Here is a 19,466-nt window from a genome sequence, read left to right as displayed (position 1 = left end):
TCATTTCTGACAATTAAGTCATATCCATTCTTAACACTGATAAAAAATTCGTAGCCAGAAGCTTAGAGGGTATTGTATGCACTCGATTGCACCATTAAAATGTGCATTCATATCACACAAACATGATGCTGTACATGTATGTATATAACTAATCACATCAAACAAATGGCACGTGTTTGTATATATATATATATATATATATATATATATATATATATATATATATATATATATATATATATATATATCGGTATATGATTTTACAATTTCATAGCTACAACCATTGTATTGAGCACTTTGTATCAGACCATTCGAACTGTACACTTCGATGTGTGTGTGTGTGTATATATATATATATATATATATATATAAATATATATATATATTTATGGTATATATGTAATCGTATATGTATATGTATGTATGTGTCTGTGTGTGTATATATTCAACTACAAAGAAAGACGTCCTAATTGGAAATTACGGTTAAGTGCTTATGCCAAAAGCAGAAGATAATTATCATACAAATTACTTCAAGTACAAAGTAATATCTGTTACTTAATTAAGTTTCATGCATCATTCCTGCAATATGTGGTTTCTCTTAATTATATATTATATATATTGATCATAAGACAGTAGTAGGGTACAGCTTGTCCCAACCATATTAAGAGAAATATACATTTGAGGTTGCATTACTGATAAAAGATCAAAATTTTGATTATGCTGGTTCATACAGTATTTACTCAATCAAGTTCTAATTAACCATATACGGTCCAGGCATTTAAGTGTCCCAAGCCTTCAGGAAACAGTTGTCTTACATTCCTCAGGAACCAGCAACAAACATTGGGTCAGGTGCCTCTGAAGGTTTTGAAATTTGAAGAGACTGAGAGATATGAATTTATTGATTTAGTGATGAGTATTAAAATTGTTTTTTTAGGATACAACTGTACATGACTGGACCAGTGCAGATGATGGCATCAAGAATGACAGTGCATGTGTTTGAAAAGCAAGAAGCTGAGAAATTGTGGCAATTGAAGCTATGTGAATATGCTGAGACAAGGTACATGGAAGAGAGGTCAAAGGTCACAGGAAGTGGCAGTGTCGGTGTATGTTCAGCACAGCATCTTGGGATTGAACAGGAAATGTTACTGGAACATCCAGATAAGGCTGGATTTGAGAATGAGGATGAGGACCTGCTGGGATTGTCAGAGAAATTTGGGGATCTCTCAGTCAGAGAAGTACAGAAACATTTGAAGGTATTGTGAATCTTGCGGAACCAGAAGAAGGACAACAAACTGAAATGATGTCAAATTTGTTGAAACTGTCTTCAGATAGGAGAGAGACATCAACTCAGAATTGGCAGCAGATTGCCCCGTTTGAAAGACAGGCCGCTGAAAAATTGCAGTTGATTAAAGCAATGGAAAATGCTGAACTGCATCATGAGGAAAACAAAGCCAGGAGGAACTGTGTAACAGCTAGCGAAGATCAGAATTTGGATAGACTGGGATTTGAATTTGTAGTTGGACATACTTTGAAGAAATCTACAGGAAAGGCAGGGTTAGAAAATGATAGTTGTAGTGTGCATACAACAGAACATGAATTATCTCATTCTGCAGAGGTCCAGGACAGTAACAATGTTGAATTAGTTGTTGATGAAAAGACTTCAGACAGTACTACTGGTGGAACACTATCCGTGGTAACTTGCAAGATAGACGAGACAAATATTATTAATAAGGACAGCAGCAGCCATCAGAGATTTGTCTCCACATTTGGTTCTGAATTCACTCTCTGTCCTGCGAGTCTGTATCAGTGCAGATGATAGAAGTTGCAGCTCAGACAGAAAACGTCGATGGTGGACTCACAAAATCAGAGCATGCAGAAACACAGACAATCTCCCCGACAATGCTGACAGTGGCAACAAACTTTCCTGAGGAACCATCAGCCATTCCGACTCTGAACCCAGACTCTCCAGATATTCACAGAATGCTGCAAGTGTGGCCAGTTCTCAACTCCGGAGTCAGTGAGGCTATCCTTGGATTTAAAACGGGAACAGGGTCAAAGGTTGGCGCTGGAGAAACTTGTCTCCATTGTGGAACAGGAATCTAGGGTATTAAGACAGCAGCTGCTTCTTGAAAGAACATCAACATGTACTGTTCAGATGAACTCATTGATATGAAGGTAACCATGCTGTTGCTTCATATTGAAAAAAAAACATTAGTATGCCAGTCATCGTGTTTATGATGGAGAGGTAAAGACCCACACAGACAGAAGTAGTGGGATAATATAATGTGCAGCACTAAATTTTTGCAAATATTTATGTGTAATACGGTTACCTTTTTATTTCAGTTTTGCCTGTTAAAATTCTTGTGATATGTTTAAATGTATGAAAAAGTGAAGCCAAATGGAAATGCTGACCTTTTCTAAATTTTCTTTGTGTAATCTTTGTTTTCTGAACTTTAGGCAGAGTTTACAAATGCCAGGAAGGTGTCATCCGAATATAAAATGAGAGTTGAAGAGCTTGAACAAAGTCTTCAAGGAGCAAGACAAATGGTAAGAATCTCATGTCTTTTAACATTGAGACTATTTTTAAATAGTTCTTATTTCAATATTTCCTATCTTTTGTACTACACTCTCCAGTTTGGGTTACCTGGTCATTATTGCATTGAGACAGTTTATCACTAAAAAGGCCAGTTGCATGCATCATACTATCATAGTTATGAATATTTGCATCCATTGAGACTGTGCAGTAAGGTAAGATGCTGATATCTGGCTATGCAGTGTATCCGGTATGTACTCATTCAGGGATATAGTCGTCGGAACTGCACCTGTCGAGTTTCTTGTTTACAAACAATGTATTTGGTGCACGATATCAAGATGCACCTCATCATCATAGCTGCAACATTTAATTATACCATGATAGATTATGACAGACAAGTTTTAACTGTCATCAATCACCATTGTGCGCCGGGATACATCGTTGCCATGGGTCGTATCGGTGCCATACTACCTTGAGTGCAGTTCCTACGACTATATCCCTTTAAGTTATGTCAGTAGCTGTAACTTTTGATGACTTTTCCAGTATTTTTGTTTTCTTTATCAACTACAACTGTTTTTTGTTAGCTCCCATAGCCATATGTATATATGGCAATGGAAGCTATTCTTATAGGCTAGGGAAATGTCTGTATGTATGTATGTCTGTATGTCTGTACGTCTGTATGTCTGTATGTCTGTATGTCTGTATGTCTGTATGTCTGTCCGTCAACATCAAAACTCCAAACCGCTGTACATTTCATCTTGATATTTGGTGTGTACATGGATGATGGGCTGTAGATGAGATTTTGTTCAAATGAAGTTGTCATTGCCAAAAATATGCAAATTAAGTGAAAAAATGTAAAACAGTCAAAATTGAAAAAACTCAATAACCACTGAGCAAATTACATGAAAAATTAGCATGTAAGTACTTTGGGCTGACATGAAATGATTGTGCACATCTTGGGTCAGTATCTTGGACTTGCTATTTTTCATGAATTTTTTTGTAATTTTCTCCCATTTTTGGTCAAAAATCTCCTGCTCTGAAACCACAAGTCCGATTGATTTGAAACTTGGTATGGAAGTGCATAGGAGTGACCTTTCCCAAATTTGGGCAAATCGTGGTGAAATTTGCATATTTTTAGTTTACACGTCCATAGACTCCCATGCATAAGGCAGATCTCCATAGACTCCCATGTATAAGGCCACGAAAAATAAAAATTTAGTTTCTCATCGTATTCATATTGCAAAACGGATGCAGTGACACAATTTTTAGTCCCCACGGCATGAAGTCCAGTGAGCTTATAGATTGGGTCATGTCCATCTGTTCGTCCATCCGTGAGTCATCCGTTCACGCATATATCTCGGATATTTTGACAAAATGTCATGTGACCTTGATGACCTTTGATCTCAAATATACATATTTGTCCATAACTCAGTAACCACAAGTGCTACAGCCTTCATGTATGGTATGATGGGACACCTTATGACGCCACATATTGTACCTCATTAATTATGCACATATCTAATTTTGAGCGAGCCAATAGAGCTAGAGGTCTGATTTTTGGTATATAGGGATAACTTAGCAAAACAATTTTTTTGACAAAATGTCACGTGACCTCTGTGACCTTTGACCTCAAATATACATATTTGTCCATAACTCAGTAACCACAAGTGCTACAGCCTTCATGTATGGTATGATGGGACACCTTATGACGCCACATATTGTACCTCATTAATTATGCGCATATCTAATTTTGAGCGAGCCAATAGAGCTAGAGGTCTGATTTTTGGTATATAGGGATAACTTAGCAAAACAATTTTTTTGACAAAATGTCACGTGACCTCGGTGACCTTTGACCTCAATATACATATTTGTCCATAACTCAGTAACCACAAGTGCTACAGCCTTCATGTATGGTATGATGGGACACCTTATGACGCCACATATTGTACCTCATTAATTATGCACATATCTAATTTTGAGCCAGCCAATAGAGCTAGAGGTCTGATTTTTGGTATATAGGGATAACTTAGCAATACAATTTTTTGACAAAATGTCACGTGACCTCGGTGACTTTTGACCTCAAATATACATATTTGTCCATAACTCAGTAACCACAAGTGCTACACCCTTCATGTATGGTATGATGGGACACCTTATGACGCCACATATTGTACCTCATTAATTATGCACATATCTAATTTTGAGCGAGCCAATAGAGCTAGAGGTCTGATTTTCGGTATATAGGGATAACTTAGAAAAACATTTTTTTGACAAAATGTCATGTGACCTCGGTGGCCTTTGACCTCAAATATACATATTTTCCATAACTCGGTAACCACAAGTGCTACACCCTTCATGTATGGTATGATTGGACACCTTAGGATGCCACATACTGTACGTCAATAATTATGCGCATATCTCATTCTGAGCGAGCCAATAGAGCTGGATGTCTGATTTTTGGTATATAGGGATAACTATAGGAGAGAAATTTTTGACCAAATGTCATGTGACCTCGATGACCTTTTACCTAAATATATGTTTATGTCAATAAATAAGTAAACACAAGTGCTATGTCCTTTGTATTTAGTAGGATGGGAGACCTTATGACAACACACGCTTTACCTCATTAATTATGTACACATCTAATTCTGGGCAAGGGAATAGAGCTAGAGATCTGATTTTTTGGCATATAGGGATTAATTAGCAATATAATTTTTTTTTTCAAAATGTCATGTGACCTCGATGACCTTTGACCTTGATTATACATATATATGCATATTTCAGTAGCCACAAGTTCTATACCCTCCAATTTTGATAGGATTTTGACCTTAAGATGTCACATCTTGTACCTCATTTATAATGCGCATATGTATTTCTTGGCTGGCCAATACTGCTAGAGGTCTGATCTTTTTTCCTGATTTAGAACCATAACTTAGACATGCCTTATGTGTTTCAAATTGGGAACAACGACATAGACCTATGTGCCCATAGATCTCAACATATACACTCCAGTGATACTTCTTAATGACCACATTTTCCTGCCCCATCAAGACTAATACTCCTATTACAAGTGGGGACTATGTCATTGTAAATGACTTGTTGAGTTAATGGTTGTATCACAGTATTCGATATATGTAATTCTGTATTTTTCCATTTTATATTCTGAATAATTACATTAAACATATTTCACTGTCTCCAGTACATTTCATTTAAGTATTTTCACTTCATGCACTTTATCCCTTTCACACATGTTCAAATATCTGACCAGAGAACAAACACTAAATAGTCCGGGATGGGAGCTACAGTGTCATTGACGCTATTGTTCTGCTACCCAACGCCTGATGGGATACACATTCATCTTGTCAACTCAGTCTGTACATGTGTAGACTGCATTATTATTCTTTTCAAGTCAATTCTGGTCTGCACTAAGATTCAGATGCAAACAATAACAGTGCCTTTTAAGTGTATGCTCTACGTTGACAAGCCAAGGTTTTTAAAAACTTTTTTAGAGTAGAACATTGACAAAATTTAGTAAATCTTTGATCAGATTTGAACCCACAAAGCACACCTAGCATTATATAAGACATCACAGTCAAAACTGCTCGGCCAAATCCCCACTCCTAAGAAGAGTATTCAATAACTGAGCTAAGTTAATAGAGGAAAAGTCACCAAAATTACAGTTATGGTCTTGCTGAAAAGCTACTATAACCGCTGTTGCAGGCACAGCACGGTATGACAGCTGTGAGATGTTTTTGTGTCCCACTTATCAACAAACAAAATGAATAGCTCACCATTACACCATGACATCTCTGGTTTAGGTCACAGATTAATGACATCATCAGCATGAATGTTTAACCCTTGAGTGCGGTATTTTTGCCGAAAAAATTAAGTTCAACATTTCACCAATTTTTATGAATTTTTCTGTAAATATGTCTTTAATTTGGAAGTCAAATGGACATCACATTTCATTGGCTGCAATTTTTATCAAAACTTTGACAAAATGTGAAAAAAAAATGACTGAGGTATATTTTATAAAGGGGACAAATTGAATGACACTCAAAGGGTTAAGTCAATATTAGACAACGTTTGGCGGGAAGAGAATCAAAAACAATATAGTTAACTGTCATTCTGGCAATCTGGCTTTAGTCTGTTGTCTTGTTTTTGAAAATTTTATCACAAACAAACCAGTTAATTTTGACAAATAAAATGTGTACTGTTAGATCATAAAATATGTAAATATTTGTCATTTTATCAATAAACAACATTTCATCAGAAAAGAGTGTTTAAGCTATTTTAATCAGATGGGATGAATTTCTTTTCAAATCATATTTCATTATTTTATTTTTTCTTCAGGTTTTCAAGATGGAAGAACAGATAGAAAATACGAACTACTTCAAAAGGTCCAATGTTCATTCTATTCAGTGATATGTTGTGTCAAGATACATGTACCAGTAACAAAATGTTTCCGTTGCCAGCGTTACTGTGCAAACAGAAATACAAAGTGTTGTGTGTGCCGCCTTAAATGTATTTATATAATCAGTGTTAACCCAAAATGTTGAGGTCACGTCATTTGATAATCACCATAAAATCAGGTTATCAAAAGGTCAGTAGACAGATGCACGCCATCAATGGGGAAGTGGATTAGAAAAACATGTGTATGATGATCAAAATGTAGTACAGTACTTGTAGTCAGACATTTCACCACTACATGTGGTTTTATTTTCGGTGACACAGCTTGGTATATGAGACCGACACATTGTATGTACAAAACAATATAAACTATACGGTACTTTTATTATTGTGCACAATTCACATTGATGAATGGCGTTGCTAGATCATGCAAATTATTATGCATGATGCTGGATCACCATTCAGTCTTTGCTGTGAGATGTTCAAACTATAATTTTGTAATCTAGGTTTTAGTTCTTCAACATTCTTGAGTAGAGGAGAAGATTTCAGGTCATCTACAATTTGACTTGTCACTCTAACAGTAAGAGACAACACTGCTTGCTAGGTTTGTTCATGAACATGACAGGAATATTTAATAGCAATAGAATTCACTTCCATTGGACCAGTGTGTAGTATTTCAGTCAAACAGGTTTTAGGGAATACAGAGAATTATTCAGGCTAATAAAATGCCACTGAAGGTACAATGTCATTGTTGACATTGTCAGCAGAATGAATTCAAAATGGCGGTTATCCATGTATTGATGTAGTCCAGACTGACATTGTTGTCAAGAATTTCATTGGCCATGAAACATTAGTCAGACCTGTAGTGATACACTGAATCATACCGACAGGCATTTGGACATTTTGGTTGAAGAACCTGTGATTATATTCTGCAAACAGTGCAAAATAGCGCAAAATACCGGTATATCAAAATTTGCACTTCTGTGTTTGCAATCATCAAGATTCATAGCCAGGTCATCTGCAGTAATCAGGATTTTTCAACAGTCATATCATACATGTAGTTACAGACAGTGGTTGATGACATCAAACCATCATGCATAACCAGGACTTTAATATAAACTAATAATAATAATAATATTTTTTTTATTGCTTGCTTGTAAATATAGGATTTATATCACATTTGTGGCAATAAAGTGTGATAAAAAATAAGTTAAAATTTTCTTTGATAAAGATAAAGTATTACAGTATAATAATAGTAGCTAATAATAAATATAACTAGGTATTTCTTTGTTTATATAAAGTAAAAATATAATCTACAAGTTGTTCATTAAAAGATAACTCTTGTTTTGTTAGTAGAGAAATAAGCTGATTTTCAGTATCGTCGTTTGGGAAATTGATTTTACTGAAAAAGTTCTTTCTTTGGACTTTGTATTTCTGACAGACTAATAAAAAGTGTGTTTCATCTTCAATACTGTTGGTGTTACACTGATTGCAGTATCTTTCAGTAATTGGGGTTTTTGGAACAGTGTGTCTCCCTTTTTCAATTGCTGGATCATGATTGCTAGTATGATGTACAAATAATGTCACAGTCATGTGTGTCATATCTATTTGCCTCAGAGGACAAATCTATTTTGCAATTTGCTGTCAAGTTGAGTAAATTGGTCCTGAAATCTAATTTGCCAGCTTTCCTGTAGACACATCTGGCCATTCAAGCAAATCTCTGGTCTGTCTGACCAGAGTAACAGCAAAACCACTGATCTGAAACAAACACAGGAATATCAGGTCTTCTCAGATCACGAGATTTACTCACTAGTGTCACCACAGCGTATAAATATCATTTGGATTTTGACTTGTGATTTTACAAGCCTTTTAAACATGTATCTTATTTTGTTTACTTCAGTGGAGTGGATTACTTGTTGGAAGCCAAACTAGCAACATCAAAATCAGCAGAGGCTCAGAAAAAACTGGAAGGTGAGAGAGGAAAAAATTTTTGTCTTTGGCATAAATTTGTATCCAGTCGGAAGTTTATATTTCCAACACTTTTTCCCTTGACAGATCTCAAAGTCACATGTCAACCTTTGATGTTTCTCAAGTAAATATTTTCCAATAATAACTGGCATCAAAAATCATGTTGGTATTTTGCACAATTTCAAGCTTTCATAGAGTAATATTTATCCGCTCTATCTTACCAACCAGACAAGTGCATTATCTGGTAGTCCTGATTTTCAGTACAGCTTGATGGCATTTGAATAGAGGAGAGACAAATGTGTTGTGAGCAAAAGTTCAAAGGTCATTCCTTTCTGAAAAGATTGTCTGACAGCATTGTTGGTATTGTTGTGTGAATATTTTAACATCAACAACTCTTTTGCTACATATTTATTGCACAGTACTTTTTATCAAGAAAATGCGGGCAAATTTTGAAATTGTACATTGGAATTTATGGTATGGTTGTCAGTTATAATGCTTGCATAAAATCTTTACCATAAGGTGCTCCATCAAGTACATTCTTTTGAAAATATAAAAAAACCTCACACTTGCCATTCACTTCAGAAAATACTCTGTCATGCAGGAAAATATAAACCCACCACAGAAACTGGTAGAGAACTGACACTAAGAAATTCCTAAATTGACTAAAAAGAGTTTGCAACAGTGAGGGTGCACTGCATGGTTCAAGAATGACACCCATGTTTTTCTCCTGATAAAATTAGTCAGGGATCCATTGCAAGCGGTTTGAACAGACGAGAATTTGAATATGAAAAGAGCCTGGCTATTGGAATGTACAATTGAAATTGGAGGTCATGGTATTGGGGACAGAGCAGTCAGCTGATAGTCTTTTCACCAGTGACAGGTTCCTGTTTATGAATTATACATTTCAATGACAAGACTGCATGACCTTTGACATCTTGTCACTTTCAGTGACATGAATTGACCAATTTGACTGAACCACAACCATTGCCAGTAAATGCTTCTTTGAATTGCCATTACATGTGATTTTCAGACAAAAAATATTCCTTTTAGACCCAGTAAAATGTTGAAATGTAAATACTACACACTACCAAAAATACCAGGATGTTAAGGTCACGTAGAGGTCATGAAAATGGCCTTCTTTGATTGACAGGGTAAAACTGCAGCTATCTCTCCCTGGTTGTTGCTTTCATTTCACTAGGTGTTCAGACTGAACTTCTGAGGTCACAGCAGGAGGTCAATCACCTCCTTGATAAGCTGGCTGAAATGAACAAAGAGAAGTAAGAATTATTTCCATGCTCTTCTAAAATTTGTCTTAGAATTTCAAGAAGCTTTGCATGTATTTGAAAACTTCAAGACATCACAAATGTTGCTTTTGAGATATTCACAATTTTTTCGCTTAATCTGAGCTTCATGACATTCTGTGTGAATTCACAGTAACAGTCTATAATTTTACATTGGCTTCCTGTGGTTTGAAATCTTGTAATTAAGAATTTTGTATTGCAATTTCAAGAACCTAGATAAATGCACATAAGAATAGTATCTCCTCTCTGTTCCAAATCTTTTACCATAGTTCCAATTTTATCTAGGGCTATCTTTGTTTATAGTGTTGTTTTCTAACAAGTATCAAAAGGGGGAACATTGCTTCCTTTTGCAGATACACACACTCAGTATAGAGTCCATGTGTTATGCATTTTATGAGCATAAATGAACGCATGTCCTATAACAAATGAAACAGATAACGAAATCTAGCATTTCATATGTTGTAAGAGGTTATTTTTGTCTTTTTTGTATCAACAGAACTGACATGATATCCAGCAATGTGCACCATGAGTTGTTGAAGATTTCTGACCAAAGAGCAAAAGATGCCGAGATGAGATCACAGCAGCTGGAATATGAGGTGCGTTATATCTTTTTTTGCGTGAGAAAATATTTTGGAGATCAGTCATTCACAAATATTGGTGGATATATACCGGGTAGTGTATCTTTAAATTTCATGGCAATTGTTTGAATGTTGTAAGATTAGGTTTAGCTTGTTGTATGTTCAAATAGGATAAATTCAGAGACTGTACATGCCTTTTTCTACGCCCGGCGGTAGTTTCCTTGAAAGATTTATTCATTATAGCAACCACCCAACTGTGAAAGTTGTATGCAGAACAGACCTCGTACCTCAACTAGTACAAGGACAAATTAAATTGTAATTCTCTTCAAGCCCATCATCTGTCTTGAAGTCAGTAAAAAAGTGATCTAAAGCAATTGGCCCAATAATATTGGCCTAAAGCAATTTGTGGATAGATAGTGGTGAGCAATCTTTAGAAAATATTTGCTGTGAGAAATTTGACACTATGATCTGTGTCATTTAACCTGTAAACCTCAATGCCCTGTGAACGGTCCACACAATCACCATTGATCAACAGTGTTTTTAGGCCAATTGCAATATGGTGAGAAGGTTAATCTGTGAACTTTCATATTTTCTGGTCTGCATATACCGGTATGAGAGAGTGTTGTTCTTCCTCATCGTAAAAACAAACTGAGCTTTAATTGGTAAAGGTCACAGTCTGTGATCTAGATAAACATTAATGTACATTTTGTTCATGAAAAGACGGCTGAAATTCACTGGATGGAGACAACAGTTAGAGCGCCCTCATACATGGTGTTCGACATAAAAAATTCTTAGGAATGGACTCCCTAGGCTATTCATTGTTAATTTAATTTTGTGCTCTGTTTACTTCATCAGGTATAATATTGAAAAAAAAGGAATACATATTTTAGTAAAGAGCAAGTAGACAGATGCAGATCATTTTACTGAATTTTAGTATTTTTATCTCGCCATAAAGACAATTTACCATTCTATGTTCCAGGTACGACAGCTTAAAAATCAACTCCAAGCATCTCCAAAGAAAACTGTTAGTTTTGCCAAACATGGGACAAAACCGAGCAGTCCAACTACCACAGTCCAAAATGTGGCAAAGAAGTCACCAACTACAGGGTTGTCGCAGACCAAAGAATCCAGTTTTCAATATAAAATTTTCAGCACAGACAGTGTTCTGAAATCCATGGCATTGTCCAGGGAAAAAGGAAAGGAAAAGATTGAAGTTCCTGGAACATTCCAACTTCCAGAGGTCTCATCTCTCAAATCAAGTGGGAATGTCAGTGCGGACCCAGCGGAATTCAAGGAAGCTCCTCTGATGGGTAAGATATCTATGTCCTGTCACGGTTCCTTTGGAGTAGAGTAACAATGGTCTTACAAAGATTTCTCTGTTTTCACTTTGTAACATACATGTGTGTGTTTGTAAGTTACAGAGAACCTTCACTGATATACAGTGTAGTGTGGATTAATTTCATTACGTTGAACTTGAATGTGACTAACACTAGACTGAAGCAAACACCAGATATTGGTAGTCCGTGAGATTTTGTCTAGTCTAAGCTAGGGGTGAAAACAAGTCAAGACAGCTGATTTGATAAAACACTGATAACTGTGTTAATAGATACATGTATACATCATAATGGCATACTAATGTACCTTCACTTCAAACTATTTATGTACCAGGCCGGCCAAAACCTCATGGCCACTCTATAGACAGCGATATTTTTATCAATTTTGTTGATGTGAAATTGTTAGTCATCTGAGACCATAAAGTCAAGTGCATGAAAAAATTTAAGGTAGTATTAACCCAATGCTAAGGACTCAAATTTCCAGACACTGTATGGATTTTAACCAATTACCGGGTTCTTGGATTTCATAACTTTATGTGTCTCCAGCATCTCCGATACATACATGTAATCTAGTACACATAAACTTTTCAAAAAAGATCTGTGTTGGTTCATGTCAGCAGAATTGGCCTATAGGACACTGTGTACCGGTATATGAGTGCAATGATTAAAGGGGAGAATGTAGTAGTCCATGAGGCATGGAGTTAATGTATTACCTTAACCCTTTGAACCCGGTCGGACAGAAATGTCCGATGACGTCATAGAGTACCAGGGGGTCAGGGTGCAAAGGGTTAAGTTCATGGACATCAATTGACATTGTGGTTACTTTTTCAGTTTCAGCTGCCAGTGACAGTGACAGTGATTGGTCGTCAAGTGGTGCTGAAGATGACAACAAGAGAGAAGTTCAATTCTCACCTCCTGCCAAGAAACCAAAGCCAATGTCAAGGAAATCAATTACACCGGAAAGAAAACCAATCATTGACCAATCAGGAAGAAGACCTCCCATTGCTCCAAAACCATCTCTGCCGCCAAAACCAGTGTCTACCACGCCAATGAAAATGAACTTGAAATCTGTGGAAGAAAAACCCATTTCTTTCGATGATGTATGTATTTCGTATAAATGCAGTACATTGTGAAAACACTATAGTAGATTTTGACATGGTCTCTCCATTGTGACTGGCAGGGTTTGAAATACCCGGTGGTCATGCGTCAAATGACCACCAATTATCTCATTTGGACCACCAATTCTATTTTGGGTGGTCAATCTTGACCACCAAATTTTTGGAGGTCACAATAGAACACTGCAGAGCTGTAAATTTTACATGCCTCTCACAGTTATTGCTAGGAGTATCCAGAAACAATATATTGTCCCCAGAGATAGATATTTTAGCAGTTTAAGTAGTACATCCGTGTTTCATCTAGGCTGCGCGATTGCGCGATTCCCCCTCTTTCGTGTGCTGCGCGCCGCGTAGCGACCCATCGCCCACTGCACTGAGCTGGCTGGAATGGCATATCAAATATCATGGGTGTCACACTTCGATACTTTTGACCCATTATCAGCACCTGTTAATACTTTGGCAACAGGCATTGTATAGTGTAGCAAGAACATTTACATGAAAGAACTACTTTTAGTTCGATTTTGATACTTTTTGTACTTTCCGTATACTGATTTTGCATATGAAAGCCTGTCAGCCCATTGAGAGTTACGTTCACAAAAGTTCATTGCCCTTGTCTCATTACCTCAGTACGATCGAGAACAGGAGACAAACTGAAGTTTTGTGCATTAGTATGAATGTCTGTAACACTATGAAAATAATTCTGGTAGCAAAAATTGACTCGGAAATTGGACTTTACTGTTACAGAAACGTTTTCAGTTCAGTGAATGGCATTGGCACTGTGATGGGATTGCATGCAATAAGAGTCACAAGCAAGCTGTAGTGTCAATGGGGACGGTTTTTGAATTCAGTGAACATACATTGACTTACTTTTCGGGCAAATAAACCCTTAAGTTAACTGTTCGTGACAACCAACCTTTTGTTTGTTATTTTCGTACTTTAAAATGACTGACAAAAAGCAATTGGAGCGAATCTGACATCGAGAAACTCCACATTCAGAACACGGCAGACAGACCTCCTAAGTTGTTCGTTTTAATCTCTACTGAGTCTGCGCACAAGACTACAGACCAGCTAGGTCACTAGAAAATACAGCTAACTGGTTTGTATAGGGCAATCTTGATCCAAACTCTACGGTGGTTAGGGATGATATAAGCACAGTAAAAACGTGACAAACAAATATATGTTACTTTTTCAAAAGATAGGAAAACATTCCTTTATAACTACTAAAGATTATTTCTTGCTTTGTGTAAGTGCACACTAGTTCATAATCATTTAAAAATGAAAAAATCCCTTGAAGGTTCATGTACAGTGGAAATGGCCAGCTGCTAACAAACATGCAGAATATTGTAGCATACAAATTACGCTACAATTTTTTCCAGGAATATTAATGCTTATTAATATTAATGAGCCAACCGCCACTCTTCTAAGCTCTACATACATTCACAACAGAGATACTCAAATTTGTTGACTTTGAAAACATCTATTATAGGATGGGTTTTGCAGCCAGCAGCTTGGATTGTGTAAGCAAGTGATTTATGGCTTGTGGTATGGGCATTACAAGTGACATCATTGCAACATTAAAACTTACATGTAAAGCCGTGATTATATGTTTTAGTTAAATCCCCCCAAAATTTTAAAATCCCCTCAAAAATTCCTGCAGAGGGGGACCAGTCCCCCCCTGGTGTAGCATCCTAGATGAAACACTGGTACATGTCTTGTCTGTTCAATCACAGTCCCTCCACTGTGGTTCAATGTCAGTCCTTCAACCCCATTCCAGTACTCAACTGAGTGTTCCTTTGGATAGACAATGTCTCTCTTTGTTTTACTTTTTACTGCTATGATTATTGTGATAAAGTCTGCAAACGTTGAATAACATCTCCTAGCAAATTTCGTCTAGTCATTAAGTGACACAGATCAATGTACAAAACTCTTACAAAACTTCATAATAATAAAAAAAATGCAATAATTGTCATGTTATCAGCAGTAATTGTCATTCTTTATTACACAGTAATTTTGTCAAAACTTAAAATCTGTAACTCAAGTCCTTTGCATATAACCAATCAGTCAGTCACTCATGCAGCTGTCAAGTTGATCTGTAAATGACTGAAAATTTTCCAGTGGATTTACTGAGCATCCAACATCATGTAAACCAACTTAACATGTGTAGCAGCATGGTGAAATGGTTCAAAACAGCATGTACAGCCCACTATTCACCCCATGGACCCATACCTCCACAAGATTTACACTCTGATATGATCAATTTTTTGACCACCAAATTTTGCAATTGACCACCAAAATTTGAATCTGGTGGTCAAACATGACCACCAAACAAAAAATAAATTTCGAACCCTGGACTGGTATATATATATATATATATATATATAATATATATATATATATATATATATATATATATATATATATATATATATATATATATATATATATATATATATATATATATATAATATATATATATATACACAGTAGATTTTGACATGGTCATATATATATATATATATATATATATATATATATATATATATATATGTATATATGCTGGGGATAACAGATGCCAGGTATTTATTGTGTAGGAGTATCTCAGGCAGCAAGACAACTGGTTTAGGAAGACCCTGATCAAAGTGTTAATAAGTTTGCATAGTAACAAGCTGGTGAACCTTTGATGACCAAATTTTACATAAATGTACGGTATGATGCCGATCACAACCTAGCAACCAGACATTGTATGTTAAGTAAGACCATGGCTCAATGATAAGATGAAGTTCATTGCAAGGTATTGCTTTTTTTAAGAAATTACACTCTTATATGAAATTTTCACAAGTATTGTATCTGTACATGTTAACCCTTTGAAACCCGGCTCGGACAGAATGTCCAATGACGTCATAGAGTACCAGGGGGTCAGGGTGCAAAGGGTTAACATAAAATTTGAAAACTGTATGCACCTTGAAAATTCATTCTTTGGAAGTATTTCAAGAAAGCTTTAAATCATTTTACAAAAGCTGCAATTGAGGTACAATTTCATGAAGCTCTACATGTGCTAACTCAAGTTGTTTTCAATTATCTGTGCTTGCATAATTTGTATTTTCAAAATAGATTTACTATGTCAAAATGTTTATCAACTTGTTGTGCAAGCTGAATGCAATATGTGACATTACCAATCTGTGCTTTAACTTGATTATTTGTAGTGATACACATTAATTAACAAAAAGTACTGCATATATAAATATATTTCATTATTTTTTGCCTCTTCTCAGCAAATCAAGGCACCATCACTTGCAACTAAACGAAGATTATCTGGACCAAAGGGACGTGCCCGGCCATCCAAATTTAGGAGAAAGAATGTCACCATGGAGACTTAACCTGGAAAATAGAAAACTACTAGAATCTTTTCTCATTTTTTCCAATTCACTTCAGTTCATTGCCACAATAGCTTGTTTCTTCCATAAATAACTGTAAAGCTGTTTTCTCAAAGCAATTTTCCTGTCCTTTTGTAACCAAATACACAGATTAAGATGACGAATATTGTCACATGACGTGAAATGTAATTTGACCAGAAAAAAGTAATTGTCAATTTTCCAGGAATTGACTGTTTGTCCATGCTTCTGAAAAACATAATAATGTATAATTTTGTGAAGAATTCATTGACTTTGATGGTTTTTGTATCATTAGTCAGAATTTATATTTTATTTCTTTTATTATTTTGACAATCATTCCCCTTCCAAAAGGAGTAAAGTTTTTGAAAACATAAATTGTTCTTGATGCAATTTCTAAGCGATATTACTGCATTATGATTCAGATTAAGATTTATTGTATCTTAAGTTTATTTAGAACAGAACATTTCTTTGAAGTGATAAGAAAGTTGTGCAATATCCATTGAAAGTTAAAGATGAACCGTGCAATGATATCACTCTGTCACTATGTCATCTGTGTGGCTACAGTTTGAAAGCAGTGTATAATACCTTGGTATATCGAGATTGTTTTATGAAAACTTACTTGAAAGTTGAACAGAAACTGACAGTGTAGATGAGAGAGAACATGGCAATCAAATTATTCATGATATGTACATTAACTGTGTGACTACTTATTTCCTACATCAAAGATTATATGAACATGGATACATTATCACAGGAATTTTCCAGCATTTAATTCATTATGGTAGCTGTAATCAGGATAGTCAAGGGATTCAAATCTGTTAGTAGTAAATTTGTTGCCAGATATTTTGAGTCCAGACCATATGTTTTGAAATTTACTGAAATGAAATTGCTTTCTGCAATTTATGCAGAATAAAAACAGCTCATTGTAAATGAACTGCCCTCCTGACATTGAAAACTTACCATAGGACCATAAAGTTTTGTTTATAGTTTGTTTGGTTATTTGCTTTGAATAGAAGCTTTAAAACACTTTGTACTTGGCTGGTCAACATTCATGATCCTTGTACATGTACATGTACGTGTTAAGTGCATTGTTGTTGTTGATAACATGATGTTGTACCTTTTGCATGAATTTTGTTTGTCAACAATGACAATGCTGGCAGGGTGCACAAGATTGATCTTATATCTCAATGTGTTAAACAAGGAATTTGAACGGACCATGATACAAACAAAATAGGAGCACAAACTGGCTTAGAAATACATGTATTTCCAAACGTGTTTGTACATATGGATTGGTTTGTACTGCCATAAGGTGATCCATTGGTCGTACAGTCTATTAAACACCGTGCGTCCATGTTATTCCAGAGTAGAACATCACTTCAAATGACGAAGCAGCAAACTGTACACTGATTGGCTCATTGATAATCTACTTAAATTGATTAGTAACGGTCACATGGCATGTAATTGTATCAATACCTTAGTTTTCTCACTGACCATCATGGGACCATGTCATTCAATAAATGTTTATTATTTTATTACTGATCTTTGTTAAATGATGATTACCACTTACATGAAATAAACTACATTTGCTGATAAGATTGTTTACGGTGTGGTTATCATTGCCATCGATTGCGTCAAGCAAGTATTCTGTAAGATGTGAACATTGTGGGAGGCAGGAGCAGTAGTCATTTGAAGAACCAACTCTTTCACCGCATTCAATGACAATGGTTTGGTCTGAACCGATTGCTGTCAATGCTTGGTGATTGCTGGAACTGTCCACTGGAGATGGGGGTTAGCAGGTTTAGCAGGTCAACCCTTTCACCCCTCAGGCTGTTCTTATTTAAAAGGTCCAAATTCACCACAGTACTGAAAGCACAAGGAGTGCTGCATTGAACAATGGTACTGAATAGGGTAGTCCTTCAAATCACAACATCCTAGCATGCCTCTAAAAATGTCCGGGTTAGATCTTGCAGAATGTTTGTTTGATGTCAATCAATATGGTAATTAGAAGTCACGAACTCTGACCCCTATCAGTCTAATACCTAACAATTTACCTCTATGACCCTTTCATACAGGGTTTATTTCTCTCGTTTGTTTATTGCTCTTCAGCTAATTTTCCTTGTAAAGATCCACTCATTCTATTGAAAACGGGGAATGTGGAAAATTTGGCGAGTAAAAGGATCTGCTATTGGCTAATATGGAAGAGATAATTATACACACAACTTGCTATATGTCAAAGAATTTGTATTGTCAGTATTGTTTCTATTATCTCCTTTGTAATCACTAACTTTTGTTTAAACTACTTACATTACCGGTATTTGTGCAAACATTTTCATGAAGCTTCCTACATGAAAATGTTAGGACAAATAATTGTAAATAGTTTAAACAAGATTTGAGTGCCAGAGTCAGTTTTTGTTACATTTATGAAATGTGCACCAGTCAATTTTTTTTGAGAGTTCTGCCAAAATTATGATAGAAGACTGTAGGCAATGAAATTTGATGTTCATTTGGTCTAAAATTATCAAAAAAAACTACTAAACAATTTATAAAAATTGATAAAATGTTGCTCTAAAATTTTGATGGGAAAATCTACAGCACTGAAAGGGTTAAACAAGTTTGCAACCTACTTTTGTGCAAGTTTTGCTGGACCATTCCTCCAAACATATTTGGATTTACTATTAATTCATATAGTTATCAGTGACGAAAGAACAGCCATCTCTCAATATATAGATTTTTACTGTTGCTTGTTCCAAGAATCCTGTCAATTTCGGGGGGGGGGGGGGGGGGGGGGATGGGGGAAGAAAAAATAAAGATTCTTTGAAAATTCACCGCTGGTGG

General features: G+C 35.7%; 1 protein-coding gene across 1 annotated transcript in view; it reads left to right on the top strand.

Annotated features, from left to right (window-relative positions):
- Positions 1 to 18,224, top strand: part of LOC139122507 (myosin heavy chain, clone 203-like) — a 97,405-nt gene extending 79,181 nt beyond the window's left edge. Inside the window, exons 3-10 of the mRNA XM_070687952.1 lie at positions 2,458 to 2,547; positions 6,887 to 6,933; positions 8,844 to 8,914; positions 10,110 to 10,188; positions 10,709 to 10,808; positions 11,770 to 12,100; positions 12,956 to 13,224; positions 16,512 to 18,224. Of these exons, the coding sequence (XP_070544053.1) occupies positions 2,458 to 2,547; positions 6,887 to 6,933; positions 8,844 to 8,914; positions 10,110 to 10,188; positions 10,709 to 10,808; positions 11,770 to 12,100; positions 12,956 to 13,224; positions 16,512 to 16,616 (1,092 nt within the window). The 3' untranslated portion in view covers positions 16,617 to 18,224. The remainder of the gene's footprint in view (positions 1 to 2,457; positions 2,548 to 6,886; positions 6,934 to 8,843; positions 8,915 to 10,109; positions 10,189 to 10,708; positions 10,809 to 11,769; positions 12,101 to 12,955; positions 13,225 to 16,511) is intronic.
- The last annotated feature ends 1,242 nt before the right edge of the window (positions 18,225 to 19,466 follow it).

This window comes from Ptychodera flava, chromosome 2 (assembly GCF_041260155.1).
Source record: "Ptychodera flava strain L36383 chromosome 2, AS_Pfla_20210202, whole genome shotgun sequence".
In the NCBI taxonomy this organism is placed as follows: domain Eukaryota; kingdom Metazoa; phylum Hemichordata; class Enteropneusta; family Ptychoderidae; genus Ptychodera; species Ptychodera flava.
Note: the sequence above shows the minus strand (reverse complement) of the source record. Positions and strands in the feature narration are given on the sequence as shown.